Source organism: Phyllobates terribilis, unplaced genomic scaffold (genome assembly GCF_046119375.1).
Source record: "Phyllobates terribilis strain yellow unplaced genomic scaffold, ASM4611937v1 Scaffold_11__3_contigs__length_659146591, whole genome shotgun sequence".
NCBI lineage: Eukaryota > Metazoa > Chordata > Amphibia > Anura > Dendrobatidae > Phyllobates > Phyllobates terribilis.
Genome location: NW_027362771.1, coordinates 596,932,640 through 596,950,593, shown reverse-complemented (window position 1 = coordinate 596,950,593; position 17,954 = coordinate 596,932,640). Strand labels below are relative to the sequence as shown.

Sequence of the window (17,954 nt, the reverse complement as noted above, 5' to 3'; positions counted from 1 at the left end):
TGCTTTCTGTAAGTTAATTAAAAACATATTTTTATTTTTGGTTTTATTCACCGCTGAGGGTTTTACACTTGCAGCCGGTCTAGACAGGACTCCATGGGCATTTCTTCTTAAAGGAGTCTTCTACCTCCTTGCGCCCTATGCGTCGCTTCTTCCTTTGTTTAGTGTCACAGTTGAGGTTTTACACCTGGTTCTGTGTCCTGCTCAGGTCCGTGTCAATGTGGTTCAGAATAACCTGGCCCTGCTCATTTATCTCATGAGGATGGTGAAGGCTCTGATGGACAACCCCACCCTGTACCTGGAGAAATACGTAAGTATGGGGGGTCTTATATCAGCCCCTCCTGGGCTGCAGATCATATAACACCTCTGTGCCAACCCTACTGCAGCTGCATGAGCTGATCCCGGCAGTGATGACCTGTATCGTCAGCCGGCAGCTCTGCCTCCGCCCGGACGTGGACAATCACTGGGCGCTAAGAGACTTCGCTGCCCGACTGATAGCGCAGATCTGCAAGAACTTCAGCACCACCACCAACAACATCCAGTCACGAATTACCAAGACTTTCACCAAGGTGAGGAACTCAGGCACGACATATAAGATAATGTTACTACTATCATACTGCTCCTATGTACAAGAATATAACTACTATAATACTTCTCCTATGTACAAGAATATAACTACTATAATACTGCTCCTATGTACAAGAATATAACTACTATAATACTTCTCCTATGTACAAGAATATAACTACTATAATACTGCTCCTATGCACAAGAATATAACTACTATAATACTGCTCCCTATGTACAAGAATATAACTACTATAATACTGCTCCTATGTACAAGAATATAACTACTATAATACTGCTCCTATGCACAAGAATATAACTACTATAATACTGCTCCTATGTACAAGAATATAACTACTATAATACTGCTCCTATGCACAAGAATATAACTACTATAATACTGCTCCTATGTACAAGAATATAACTACTATAATACTGCTCCTATGCACAAGAATATACTATAATACTGCCCCCTATGTACAAGAATATAACTACTATAATACTGCCCCTATGTACAAGAATATAACTACTATAATACTGCCCCCTATGTACAAGAATATAACTACTATAATACTGCCCCTATGTACAAGAATATAACTACTATAATACTGCCCCCTATGTACAAGAATATAACTACTATAATACTGCCCCTATGTACAAGAATATAACTACTATAATACTGCTCCTATGTACAAGAATATAACTACTATAATACTGCTCCTATGTACAAGAATATAAGTACTATAATACTGCCCCTATGTACAAGAATATAACTACTACAATACTGCTCCTATGTACAAGAATATAACTACTATAATACTGCTCCCTATGTACAAGAATATAACTACTATAATACTGCCCCTATATACAAGAATATAACCACTATAATACTGCTCCTATGTACAAGAATATAACTACTATAATACTGCTCCTATGTACAAGAATATAACTACTATAATACTGCCCCCTATGTACAAGAATATAACTACTATAATACTGCTCCTATGTACAAGAATGTAACTACTATAATACTGCCCCTATATACAAGAATATAACTACTATAATACTGCTCCCTATGTACAAGAATATATCTACTATAATACTGCCCCCTATGTACAAGAATATAGCTACTATAATACTGCCCCTATGTACAAGAATATATCTACTATAATACTGCCCCCTATGTACAAGAATATAACTACTATAATACTGCTCCTATGTACAAGAATATAAGTACTATAATACTGCCCCTATGTACAACACTATAACTACTATAATACTGCCCCTATATACAAGAATATAACCACTATAATACTGCTCCTATGTACAAGAATGTAACTACTATAATACTGCCCCTATGTACAAGAATATAACTACTATAATACTGCCCCTATATACAAGAATATAACCACTATAATACTGCTCCTATGTACAAGAATGTAACTACTATAATACTGCCCCTATGTACAAGAATATAACCACTATAATACTGCTCCTATGTACAAGAATACAACCACTATAATACTGCCCCTATGTACAACACTATAACTACTATAATACTGCCCCTATATACAAGAATATAACCACTATAATACTGCTCCTATGTACAAGAATACAACCACTATAATACTGCTCCTATGTACAAGAATGTAACTACTATAATACTGCCCCTATATACAAGAATATAACCACTATAATACTGCTCCTATGTACAAGAATATAACTACTATAATACGGCTCCTATGTACAAGAATATAACTACTATAATACTGCCCCTATATACAAGAATATAGCTACTATAATACTGCCCCTATGTACAAGAATATATCTACTATAATACTGCCCCCTATGTACAAGAATATATCTACTATAATACTGCCCCCTATGTACAAGAATATAACTACTATAATACTGCCCCCTATGTACAAGAATATATCTACTATAATACTGCCCCCTATGTACAAGAATATATCTACTATAATACTGCCCCCTATGTACAAGAATATATCTACTATAATACTGCCCCCTATGTACAAGAATATATCTACTATAATACTGCCCCTATGTACAAGAATATATCTACTATAATACTGCCCCTATGTACAAGAATGTAACTACTATAATACTGCCCCTATGTACAAGAATATAACTACTATAATACTGCCCCTATATACAAGAATATAACTACTATAATACTGCACCCTATGTACAAGAATATAACTACTATAATACTGCACCCTATGTACAAGAATATAACTACTATAATACTGCCCCTATGTACAAGAATATAACTACTATAATACTGCCCCCTATGTACAAGAATATAACTACTATAATACTGCTCCTATGTACAAGAATATAACTACTATAATACTGCTCTTATATACAAGAATATAACTACTATAATACTGCTCCTATGTACAAGAATACAGCTACTATAATACTGCCCCTATGTACAAGAATATATCTACTATAATACTGCCCCCTATGTACAAGAATATAACCACTATAATACTGCCCCCTATGTACAAGAATATAACCACTATAATACTACCCCCTATGTACAAGAATATAACTACTATAATACTGCTCTTATATACAAGAATATAACTACTATAATACTGCACCCTATGTACAAGAATATAACTACTATAATACTGCCCCCTATGTACAAGAATATAACTACTATAATACTGCTCTTATATACAAGAATATAACTACTATAATACTGCTCCCTATGTACAAGAATATAACTACTATAATACTGCCCCCTATGTACAAGAATATAACTACTATAATACTGCCCCTATGCACAAGAATATAACTACTATAATACTGCTCCTATGTACAAGAATATAACTACTATAATACTGCTCCTATGTACAAGAATATAACTACTATAATACTGCTCCTATGTACAGTAATATAACTACTATAATACTGCTCCTATGTACAGTAATATAACTACTATAATACTGCTCCTATGTACAGTAATATAACTACTATAATACTGCCCTTATGTACAAGAATATAACTACTATAATACTGCCCCCCTATGTACAAGAAACTACTATAATACTGCCCCTATGTACAAGAATATAACTACTATAATACTGCCCCTATGTACAAGAATATAACTACTATAATACTGCTCCTATGTACAAGAATATAACTACTATAATACTGCTCCTATGTAGAAGAATATAACTACTATAATACTGCTCCTATGTAGAAGAATATAACTACTATAATACTGCCCCCTATGTACAAGAATATAACTACTATAATACTGCCCCCTATGTACAAGAATATAACTACTATAATACTGCCCCCTATGTACAAGAATATAACTACTATAATACTGCCCCCTATGTACAAGAATATAACTACTATAATACTGCCCCCTATGTACAAGAATATAACTACTATATTACTCTCCTATGTACACGAATATAACTACTATAATACTGCCCCATGTACAAGAATATAACTACTATAATACTGCCCCATGTACAAGAATATAACTACTATAATACTGCTCCTATGTAGAAGAATATAACTACTATAATACTGCCCCCTATGTACAAGAATATAACTACTATAATACTGCCCCCTATGTACAAGAATATAACTACTATAATACTGCCCCCTATGTACAAGAATATAACTACTATAATACTGCTCCTATGTACAAGAATATAACTACTATAATACTGCCCCCTATGTACAAGAATATAACTACTATAATACTGCACCCTATGTGCAAGAATATAACTACTATAATACTGCTCCTATGTGCAAGAATATAACTACTATAATACTGCTCCTATGTGCAAGAATATAACTACTATAATACTGCCCCAATGTACAAGAATATAACTACTATAATACTGTTCCCTATGTACAGGAATATAACTACTATAATACTGCCCCCTATGTACAAGAATATAATTACTATAATACTGCTCCTATGTACAAGAATATAACTACTATAATACTGCCCCTATGTACAAGAATATAACTACTATAATACTGCTCCTATGTGCAAGAATATAACTACTATAATACTGCTCCTATGTGCAAGAATATAACTACTATAATACTGCACCTATGTGCAAGAATATAACTACTATAATACTGCCCCAATGTACAAGAATATAACTACTATAATACTGTTCCCTATGTACAAGAATATAACTACTATAATACTGCCCCCTATGTACAAGAATATAATTACTATAATACTGCCCCCTATGTACAAAAATATAACTACTATAATACTGCCCCTATGTACAAGAATATAACTACTATAATACTGCCCCCTATGTACAGGAATATAACTACTATAATACTGCCCCCTATGTACAAGAATATAACTACTATAATACTGCTCCTATGTACAAGAATATAACTACTATAATACTGCCCCTATGTACAAGAATATAACTACTATAATACTGCCCCCTATGACCCCGACACAAGAATATAATTACTATAATACTGCCCCCTATGTACAAGAATATAACTACTATAATACTGCTCCTATGTACAAGAATATAACTACTATAATACTGCCCCTATGTACAAGAATATAACTACTATAATACTGCTCCCTATGTACAGCATATAACTACTATAATACTGCCCCCTATGTAGAAGAATATAACTACTATAATACTGCCCCCTATGTAGAAGAATATAACTACTATAATACTGCCCCCTATGTACAAGAATATAACTACTATAATACTGCTCCTATGTGCAAGAATATAATTACTATATTACTGCCCCCTATGTACAAGAATATAACTGCTATAATACTGCTCCCTATGTACAGGAATATAACTACTATAATACTGCTCCTATGTAGAAGAATATAACTACTATAATACTGCTCCTATGTACAAGAATATAACTACTATAATACTGCTCCTATGTACAAGAACATAACTACTATAATACTGCTACTATGTACAAGAATATAACTACTATAATACTGCTCCTATGTACTAGAATATAATTACTATAATACTGCTCCTATGTACAAGAATATAGCTACTATAATACTGCTCCTATGCACAAGAATATAACTGCTATAATACTGCCCCCTATATACAAGAATATAACTACTATAATACTGTTCCCTATGTACAAGAATATATCTACTATAATACTGCCACATGTACAAGAATATAACTACTATAATACTGCCCCTATGTACAAGAATATAACTACTATATTACTGCTCCCTATGTACAAGAATATAACTACTATAATACTGCCCCCTATGTACAAGAATATATCTACTATAATACTGCCACATGTACAAGAATATAACTACTATAATACTGCCCCTATGTACAAGAATATAACTACTATATTACTGCTCCCTATGTACAAGAATATAACTACTATAATACTGCCCCCTATGTACAAGAATATAACTGCTATAATACTGCCCCCTATGTACAAGAATATAACTGCTATAATACTGTCCCTGTGTACAAGAATAGAACTACTATAATACTGCGACCTATGTACAAGAATATAACTACTATAATACTGCCCCTATGTATAAGAATATAACTACTATAATACTGCTCCCTATGTACAGGAATATAACTACTATAATACTGCCCCCTATGTAGAAGAATATAACTACTATAATACTGCCCCCTATGTAGAAGAATATAACTACTATAATACTGCCCCCTATGTACAAGAATATAACTACTATAATACTGCCCCCTATGTACAAAAATATAACTACTATAATACTGCCCCTATGTACAATAATATAACTACTATAATACTGCCCCCTATGTACAGGAATATAACTACTATAATACTGCCCCCTATGTACAGGAATATAACTACTATAATACTGCCCCCTATGTACAGGAATATAACTACTATAATACTGCCCCCTATGTACAAGAATATAACTACTATAATACTGCTCCTATGTACAAGAATATAACTACTATAATACTGCCCTTATGTACTAGAATATAACTACTATAATACTGCCCCCTATGACCCCGACACAAGAATATAATTACTATAATACTGCCCCCTATGTACAAGAATATAACTACTATAATACTGCTCCTATGTACAAGAATATAGCTACTATAATACTGCTCCCTATGTACAGCATATAACTACTATAATACTGCCCCCTATGTAGAAGAATATAACTACTAAAATACTGCCCCCTATGTAGAAGAATATAACTACTATAATACTGCCCCCTATGTACAAGAATATAATTACTATAATACTGCTCCTATGTGCAAGAATATAATTACTATATTACTGCCCCCTATGTACAAGAATATAACTGTTATAATACTGCTCCCTATATACAGGAATATAACTACTATAATACTGCCCCCTATGTAGAAGAATATAACTACTATAACACTGCCTCCTATGTACAAGAATATAACTACTATAATACTGCTCCTATGTAGAAGAATATAACTACTATAATACTGCTCCTATGTAGAAGAATATAACTACTATAATACTGCTCCTATGTACAAGAACATAACTACTATAATACTGCTACTATGTACAAGAATATAACTACTATAATACTGCTCCTATGTACTAGAATATAATTACTATAATACTGCCCCTATGTACAAGAATATAACTACTATAATACTGCCCCCTATGTACAAGAATATAACTACTATAATACTGCCCCCTATGTACAAGAATATAACTACTATAATACTGCCCCCTATGTACAGGAATATAACTACTATAATACTGCCCCCTATGTACAAGAATATAACTACTATTTGTGGGGGTCGTGATGACATTCCACTCGTCCTCCAGTCACTCCAAATTCAAACTATGAGCATGGGTCAACCATTCAAAGAATGAGTCAGACAACAAGCTGGTTCAAGCTCAGAGCATGCTCAGAAGACTACTACAGTCAACATCCTCAGCAATGTTCTGCGTTTATTTTTACATACACAAATCTAAATACACTACATAATGGGAGGGAAAAGGGGTTGTCCGGGGCGGGTTAAACAATGAAAGTCCAGTGTCTGGCCACTCCTGATTGGTCCACATCTCCTTATCTCAGTCTCTGGGCAGATATTGCAGCCGTCAGCTTATAATCTTGTTTCGTTTCTCTGAAATGTCTTGGCAACACTGGAAATGTCTTAGTTTAAGTTTCGATTTGAGTAATTACGTAGCAAGGAAAGCTTATTGTTATATGACACAAAATGGTGGTTAGTACATTAGCAAAAAAGCGTATAAAAGTTACAAAAATATAAAAGTTACAAATATATATATTCTCTTTTACCCTGACATTCCCCCCTAAACACTAAGCTTTCCTTTGCTTCGGGGCCTTTGAGACTGTCCATGTGTGGGGAGAGGGGAGGTGGATTTCTTCACCCAATCATCTTAGAAGCTGCCCCCTTATGGGACGCCCCCAGACAATTGAGCCCTATCCTGGGTGACACATGGAGTTCTCCCAACTGATCCTAAACTGAATCTCTCAATTGGACTTTGTCATGGGGGGGCTGGTCAGGCTTGTTCAAAGGAGTGTATTTCTCTATATAAGGGGACTATGCAGCACAGGACCACCAGGCCCAATACTAGTAGACCTCCCATTACTAGACAAACTTGTTGGAGGAATCCCTTGAGCCCTCCCAACCAACTTGAGAAAAAGGAGCTATCTACCCCTGTGTGGTAGCTGTCCACCCTGGGACAGACAGTAAGCATATGGAAAGGATATAGAAGAAGGTAGTCATCTTTTATAGACTCGTTCTGTCTCTCTTGCAGTGGGAGCCGTGAATCCAGGTGCTCTTGCCCTCAAGCTTCAGAGCCGTCGGGGTGGTGAGAAGCACAGTGTACGGTCCCTCGAACCGCGGCTGGAGGCAGTCTTTCCGGACAAACTTCTTCACATACACTAGATCGCCTGGGGTGAAATCATGTACTGCATCACCTGTAGATTCTGGGAGAGAAGCAGATACTGGAGAGCGGGTGTTAGTCAATTCTCTAGACAAAACAATCACAAATTTTACCACTCTATCATGTGTTTCAGACAACTCTTGGGGCCTAATCTCTCCTATCTTGGGTGGGGTCCTAAACAAAATTTTATAGGGAGTCAGCCCATGTTTGGCCTGAGAAGTGTGTGTGATATGATACAATACTATGGGGAGTAGGTCGGGCCAGGGGAGGGGATGATCTTAGGTCATTTTCAAGAGCTGGGTCTTGAGTGTGGAATTCATCCTTTCCACTTTGCCTGAACTGGCAGGATGGTATGGAGTGTGGAGGCCCAAATCTGTTCCCAACATGTTCCAGAGTTCTTCGTAGATATTTGCTGTGAAAGCTGGTCCTTGATCCGATTCTATGACTTGGGGAAACTCCAAATCTGCAGGCAATTTCGGTGATCAGTTTCCTGGCTGTGACTTTAGCAGTCATGTTGACGACCGGGTAGGCCTCGGGCCAGGCTGAGAACATATCCACGGCTACCAAAACGTACTCCTATTTTCTTGCTTTAGGCATTTGGATATGGTCGACTTGTATTCTCTGCCAAGGGTAGTCTGGTTTAGCCAGGTGTTGGAGAGGGACCCGTGCCGTACACGTTGGGTTGCAGGTAGCGCAGACAGAGCAGGATTTTGAGTACGAAGTCACAGTGGAAGAGATTCCGGGTGCAAAATACAGTTTCTTGATACATGCCAAGGCTTGATTCTTTCCTCTGTGTGTAGGCCCGTGAGCCCATGCTGCCACAGCTGAGTACATGCATCTAGGCAAGCAAGGCTTCCCATCCACTTGGTAAAGAGTCGAGTTGACCTTTGAATCTTTGCGACCTGCCAGCACGGCTCCTGCCGCTTTCCATTGCTTGACTTCTTCAGTGGGGGTCTCCCTTTGTTCCTCACACAATTTTTCTTCAGGCATCCTGACCCCCCTGGATTCCATTCGTGTCTCCGCTGGACTTGTATGGTCTTCCGCCGGCTGTTCTTTGGCTCTTGCTCTAGTGAGCGCCACAGCTACGGTTTGCAGGGTTTCTCCTATCTCTTCTTCCTTTTCCTGCCACTTTGATGACACATTCTCCACTGCTGCAGTCTTGGCTGCTTGGTCAGCTAGGTGGTTGCCCCTGGCTTCTCTGGATTCTAGTCTTCCATGAGCCTTGACCTTCATAACAGCAACCTGAATGGGTAGTTCCAGGGCCTTCATTAGGGCCTTAATCCATGAGGCATGTTTCACTGGTGTACCTGCAGCTGTGATGAATCCTCTAGACTTCCACAAAAGTCCAAAATCGTTGCAAATTCCATGTCCATACCTGGAATCGGTATATATATATATATATATTCGCCTTTGTTCCTGCTGCCAGGTGGCAGGCCTCTGTGAGAGCCACAAGTTCAGCTTCTTGTGCAGACATGTATGGTGGTAAAGCTTCAGCCTTGAGGACTGTTAGGTCTGTTGTGACAGCATATCCCGTGTGGAACTTCCCTTGAGGGTCTGCGAGCGGATGTGCCACCATATTCTCTGGAGCAGAAGTCTCTTCCTGCAAAATTTTTATACAATCATGAGGTTCCACCAATGGACCTTCACCCTCTTCACCTTCCCCCCTAGAAGGTGGAAGCAAAGTGGCAGGATTGATAGTCAGACATATGGTAAATGTTATATTGGAGGGCAACAATAGGGAACACTGCAGACGCAGGTGTCTTTGGTTGGTGAGATGTTTCGGAAATGTTTGTTGCAGAACAGCTGAGAGATCATGACCGGCCTGTATAACTAGATCATGTCCAAGGACGATATCAGCTGACTTGTCAAGGAGGATGTGAGCAGCGTGGACCGCCTTAAGGCACATGGGGGCAGTTCAGGCGACAGGGTCCAGGCGGGCTGAGTAGTAGCCTAAAGGCCGATACTTATGATCATAGCGTTGTGCTAGAACTCCAGAGGCATGACCTTCCGATTCCGAGGCAAAAAGATGAAATGGCTGAGTATAGTCTAGTAAGCCCAAGGCCGGGGCAGAGACAACAGCCTGTTTAAGGCGGTCAAAACATAGTCTGTGTTGATGAGAAACACGTGGATCTTCAGCATGAAGCCAAACTGAGCCTTCATTCTTGAGACAGTCGTACAGAGGTTGCATGAGCTTTGAGGCATCAGGGATCCATTGCCTGCAGTAAGTGATGAGGCCAAGGAAAGTCTGCATAGCGGAATAGGTGGTTGGGAAGGTGATATCCATGATGGCTTGCTTTCTTTCTTCAGTCAGATGTCTAGTACCTTGTGATATACAATGTCCGAGGAAAATGACCTTGGGCAGACACCATTGGACTTTGCCTTTTGAGACTTTACAGTTAGCTGAGTGAAGAAACCAGAGAAGGGATGCTGACATCTCTGGCAAATTTTCTTCAGTGCCGCAGAGTAAAAGATCATCCACATACTGTAGAAGGGTGACCTGAGGGTTCTCTTGAACCCATGGCTCCAGAATAGACTTCATAGAATGAGTGAATTGGTTAGGAGAGTTCTGGGCTCCTTGAAAGGTGAAGGCAAAAAGAAACCACGAATCTTCATGTAAGGGTATACTGAAGAAGGCGTTGGCTAGATCTAACACCGTAAACAAGGTGGCCGTTGGAGGCAGCTGAGACAAGAGGGTGTTTGAGTTGGGTACCACTGGAGTTTCTAAAATGGTAGCTGCATTGACGGCTCTGAGATCCTGAACCAACTGGTATCTTGGAGACTCTCCCGGAACGGTTTTCTTTTTTACAGGAAAGAGGGGTGTATTGCATGGAGATACACATCTGACAAGGACTCCTGATTCCAGGAGGGAAACGATTTGGGTACCCAAGCTTTGTTCTTGTGCAGCCTTGAGGGGGTATTGTGGCAACCGTGGATACCTGTGTCCAGGCTTGAGGTGTACTCGGACCGGGGGAACCTGCAGGAGGCCGACGTCCTCTGGCCCACTGGACCACAGAGAGTGAGGGAACTGTGAGGTTGTATGGTCATCATCATGAGAGGGAAGGCTTTAAAAACACAGTGGTCTTCAGTCCCTTGTTCGGAATGAGGGTCCCGCAAAAGAAGCTCCATACCATGGTTTCCGAAGGTAATTGTTGCCTTCATTCGCTCTAAGAGATCGGTTCCCAACAGATTGACAGGACAAGTTTCAGAGACCAAGAATCTTGTGAGTACTCCGGTGAACGGTCCTGCAGACACAGGGACTGTGGGTGGAGAGGAAATATGTTGGCCTTCCACCCCAACACAGGTGAGGGTATCCGGTGATAGGGATACAGAAGGAGGGAGCTGTGCAGAGGAAATAACAGATGTGGCCGCCCCAGTGTCCACCAGGAACTTCAGTGGTTGATGGTCCACCTGTAAAGTGACAGTCTCTGAGGATGTGGTCAAGGCTACCACACTGCCAACATAACATTCATCCTTCAGAATCACGAGGTTGTCTTCTGTTTTTAGATGATCCCTTGTCATCTCTTCTGTCTTGTTTTCTATATGTGGGAGGAGTATCATCACCTGTGCCTTTAACCATTACCCACTTGATTCCATGTTGGTTGCCAGGGGTGGGTAGCTTTCTTGAGCTTGATATACCGTGGCAGAAGCGGCTTTCTTCCTTGGCTTAGTATCCTTTTCCATTTTTAGCATGGCTTTTTGGAAAGCTTTGACAATGTTCACTACGTCGTTGAAAGAAGAAGAACGAATCTCGGGCCGTACTCTCAGGACTTCATCTCTGAGAGCGTCTTGTAGGCCATCTACTAGGGCCTGAACCAACAGGGCGGCCTGCGTCCTGACGTGAAGACTGTATCCGAGATCCTCAAAATGCATGCTGAGTCTTGCAGCATATCTTTCCACAGATTCATCAGGGTCTTGTTGAACATCTTGTACAGACCCAGCTTGATCTGACAAGCGATTCTGAGCCCAGGCTTTTAACTGTTTCATGTATTCTAGGCCGGATTCATACGTACTAAGGGATCCTGCTTTTGTGGAATTCATGGCCTTTTGAAAGCTCTCCGTTTTCGGCTAAGTGAGCCTGGCATTCTGCAGCCAGAGTAGAACCAGCAGCAAGGGCAATTTTACGAACCAATCCTCCAACATGGCTCATACAGGTGTTTGCAGGGTTGGCTATGGCCCCCACCCGATGTGTAAGGATGTCACCATAGCCTATTGACAGAGTGACAGGGTGTCCTGATGGGTCTACTAGGTTCCGGGAGCGGCAGGGGTCCCAGACTTCTGAGGGGCTGGGGGGTGGTGTTCTGTCAGCAGTTGCTTGGAGCAAGGGCCGGAATATGGGTAATGAATGTGGGGTGGAGGATGCCATAGGAGACGTATGGGGTAAAAAGGGGGGGGGGGGGGCTGGAGTATCTTGAGCCCATCCCTCATCTGGCTCCGTATCGTCTTGAGTAACAGTATGTTGGCGGAGGGAGAGCAGTCTGGCCTGAAATTCTGGGGAGTTGAGGAGGATATCCCCAGGGTTGTGGGTGACTCCCATAGGAAACAGGGGAAGCGTCTCAGCATCGTGAACTGGAGCAGAGGGTGTCACATTAGTTTCAGATGGGTACTCTGGGACTACGGGCTTTTCCACCTGTGCTGGTGGCTGGTAATATACACTGGACGGATCTAGTAGTGGATATAGGCTGGATTGGGGCTTTACGGGCCTCCCACAACAAGTAAGAGGTGTAGCAAGATGGCCGTGGGAGGGAGGAGTTAAAATGGAAGTGGGATTATTCTTGGAGGCAGGAAAAGGTGTAGTAAGATGGCCGTTGGAGGGAGGAGGGGGGAGTGGGGGTGGGATTGTTCTTGGGGGCAGGCTGGGCATCGTGCCATGGGCGGCCCGCCCAGAGTGGGTTTTGCTCTCCACACACCCGACACGTCCACCCCTCCGGTGATTTGTTGTTGGCACCATTATAGGGCGGTGGCTGAAGGCTCGGTGTAGTGACAGGCATCAACGGGGTTACGGCCAATTTAGGGTCACATAACAAATCACATTCTGTAGCTTTCATGTATCCGAACAAAGGCTCGGCATTCTCTGTCCCCCCCCTGCACCATCTACTCTAAGATGTGCTTGCAGAAATCCTCACCCAACTTTCCCAACTTCTGTGTAACACATTCATAAGCTTATCATATTCTACAAATTCCTAACATTCTTCTTGCCTTCTTGCCTTCCCGTAACTCCACTAATTGGTTTAACTCCTACAGCAGCATTCCGCAACTTACGAAATCTTTCAAATTTGAATATACACAACATTTTCTTATAGAATGCAATGATCTGTCGCGACTCAGATCACTGGTGCAGCCGACAGGTCGCCACTCCTCAGTGTAGAGACACCTCGATACACTGTTGAGATAGAGAGACACCTCAATCTAACTCCTTTCCTAGCCTTGAATGGCGACTTTACAGTGCGACTCACCACGGCACCCTGACTACAGGTCACCACCCGTCAGTGTAGAGACACCTCGATACACTGATGAGATAGAGAGACACCTCGATCTATCTCCTTTCCTACCACGGTACCACCCGACAGTGTAGAGACACCTCAATACACTGTTTAGATAGAGAGACACCTCAATCTATCTGCTTTCCTACCACAGCACCACCCGACAGTGTAGAGACACCTCAATACACTGTTTCCTAACCTTGACTTAACAGCAGTCTCTGTATTAGACGAAGAGTACTCCTCAATTCGTCACAGATTCTTTCTCCCTTACACTACAATTCAGGAATGCTTTGTAACCTTGACTATCAGTCACGGGAGGCAGCTATCTAAGAAAAGTACAGTGACCGGGGGAGGAGGAGGTGGTGTGCACACGAGCACGCGCAGGCATGCGACGTCACTCGGTTTAACACTTGCTGGTTCAGAACGTGGTGCGGGACGCCCAAGGTCTCACCACTCGACCGGTCACCCACCCAGATCCAACCTGACAACCCCACAGAAACCGCTGCGGCTGACACACAGGCAAGTGAGACATATAAAATACATCTCAACTTACCGTGTTCGATGGAGGTTGATCAGGCCTCAAATTCAGCCACCGCGGTCACCACCAGGGAAGTCAGCAATATGGGTCCGGGAGGGCGGCGTACCGCTAGCCACGCCGCACGTTGAGCGCCATTTGTGGGGGTCGTGATGACATTCCACTCGTCCTCCAGTCACTCCAAATTCAAACTATGAGCATGGGTCAACCATTCAAAGAATGAGTCAGACAACAAGCTGGTTCAAGCTCAGAGCATGCTCAGAAGACTACTACAGTCAACATCCTCAGCAATGTTCTGCGTTTATTTTTACATACACAAATCTAAATACACTACATAATGGGAGGGAAAAGGGGTTGTCCGGGGCGGGTTAAACAATGAAAGTCCAGTGTCTGGCCACTCCTGATTGGTCCACATCTCCTTATCTCAGTCTCTGGGCAGATATTGCAGCCGTCAGCTTATAATCTTGTTTCGTTTCTCTGAAATGTCTTGGCAACACTGGAAATGTCTTAGTTTAAGTTTCGATTTGAGTAATTACGTAGCAAGGAAAGCTTATTGTTATATGACACAAAATGGTGGTTAGTACATTAGCAAAAAAGCGTATAAAAGTTACAAAAATATAAAAGTTACAAATATATATATTCTCTTTTACCCTGACACTATAATACTGCCCCCTATGTACAAGAATATAACTACTATAATACTGCCCACTATGTACAAGAATATAACTACTATAATACTGCCCCTATGTACAAGAATATAACTACTATAATACTGCCCCCTATGTACAAGAATATAACTACTATAATACTGCCCCTATGTACAAGAATATAACTATTATAATACTGCTCCTATGTACAAGAATATAACTACTATAATACTGCCCCCTATGTACAAGAATATAATTACTATAATACTGCTCCTATGTGCAAGAATATAATTACTATAATACTGCCCCCTATGTACAAGAATATAATTACTATAATACTGCTCCTATGTGCAAGAATATAATTACTATAATACTGCCCCCTATGTACAAGAATATAACTACTATAATACTGCCCCCTATGTACAAGAATATAACTACTATAATACTGCCCACTATGTACAAGAATATAACTACTATAATACTGCCCCTATGTACAAGAATATAACTACTATAATACTGCCCCTATGTACAAGAATATAACTATTATAATACTGCTCCTATGTGCAAGAATATAACTACTATAATACTGCTCCTATGTGCAAGAATATAACTACTATAATACTGCCCCCTATGTACAAGAATATAACTACTATAGTACTGCCCCCTATGTACAAGAATATAACTACTATAATACTGCCCCCTATGTACAAGAATATAATTACTATAATACTGCTCCTATGTGCAAGAATATAATTACTATATTACTGCCCTCTATGTACAAGAATATAACTGCTATAATACTGCTCCCTATATACAGGAATATAACTACTATAATACTGCCCCCTATGTAGAAGAATATAACTACTATAACACTGCCTCCTATGTACAAGAATATAACTACTATAATACTGCTCCTATGTAGAAGAATATAACTACTATAATACTGCTCCTATGTAGAAGAATATAACTACTATAATACTGCTCCTATGTACTAGAATATAATTACTATAATACTGCCCCTATGTACAAGAATATAACTACTATAATACTGCCCCCTATGTACAAGAATATAACTACTATAATACTGCCCCCTATGTACAAGAATATAACTACTATAATACTGCCCCCTATGTACAGGAATATAACTACTATAATACTGCCCCCTATGTACAGGAATATAACTACTATAATACTGCCCCCTATGTACAAGAATATAACTACTATAATACTGCCCACTATGTACAAGAATATAACTACTATAATACTGCCCCTATGTACAAGAATATAACTACTATAATACTGCCCCCTATGTACAAGAATATAACTACTATAATACTGCCCCTATGTACAAGAATATAACTATTATAATACTGCTCCTATGTACAAGAATATAACTACTATAATACTGCCCCCTATGTACAAGAATATAACTACTATAATACTGCCCCCTATGTACAAGAATATAACTACTATAATACTGCCCACTATGTACAAGAATATAACTACTATAATACTGCCCCTATGTACAAGAATATAACTATTATAATACTGCTCCTATGTGCAAGAATATAACTACTATAATACTGCTCCTATGTGCGAGAATATAACTACTATAATACTGCCCCCTATGTACAAGAATATAACTACTATAATACTGCCCCCTATGTACAAGAATATAACTACTATAATACTGCTACTATGTACAAGAATATAACTACTATAATACTGCTCCTATGTACTAGAATATAATTACTATAATACTGCCCCTATGTACAAGAATATAACTACTATAATACTGCCCCCTATGTACAAGAATATAACTACTATAATACTGCCCCCTATGTACAAGAATATAACTACTATAATACTGCCCACTATGTACAAGAATATAATTACTATAATACTGCCCCCTATGTACAAAAATATAACTACTATAATACTGCCCCTATGTACAAGAATATAACTACTATAATACTGCCCCCTATGTACAGGAATATAACTACTATAATACTGCCCCCTATGTACAAGAATATAACTACTATAATACTGCTCCTATGTACAAGAATATAACTACTATAATACTGCCCCTATGTACAAGAATATAACTACTATAATACTGCCCCCTATGACCCCGACACAAGAATATAATTACTATAATACTGCCCCCTATGTACAAGAATATAACTACTATAATACTGCTCCTATGTACAAGAATATAACTACTATAATACTGCCCCTATGTACAAGAATATAACTACTATAATACTGCCCCTATGTACAAGAATATAACTACTATAATACTGCCCCTATGTACAAGAATATAACTATTATAATACTGCTCCTATGTGCAAGAATATAACTACTATAATACTGCTCCTATGTGCAAGAATATAACTACTATAATACTGCTCCCTATGTACAGCATATAACTACTATAATACTGCCCCCTATGTACAAGAATATAATTACTATAATACTGCTCCTATGTGCAAGAATATAACTACTATAATACTGCCCCCTATGTAGAAGAATATAACTACTATAATACTGCCCCCTATGTACAAGAATATAATTACTATAATACTGCTCCTATGTGCAAGAATATAATTACTATATTACTGCCCCCTATGTACAAGAATATAACTGCTATAATACTGCTCCCTATGTACAGGAATATAATTACTATATTACTGCCCCCTATGTACAAGAATATAACTGCTATAATACTGCTCCCTATGTACAGGAATATAACTACTATAATACTGCCCCCTATGTAGAAGAATATAACTACTA

The 17,954-nt window shown here is 39.5% G+C and overlaps 1 protein-coding gene across 1 annotated transcript in view; it reads left to right on the top strand.

Annotated features, from left to right (window-relative positions):
- Positions 1-17,954, top strand: part of TAF6 (TATA-box binding protein associated factor 6) — a 55,956-nt gene that overhangs the window by 5,225 nt on the left and 32,777 nt on the right. The window contains exons 9-10 of the mRNA XM_073654426.1: positions 206-307; positions 384-566. Of these exons, the coding sequence (XP_073510527.1) occupies positions 206-307; positions 384-566 (285 nt within the window). The remainder of the gene's footprint in view (positions 1-205; positions 308-383; positions 567-17,954) is intronic.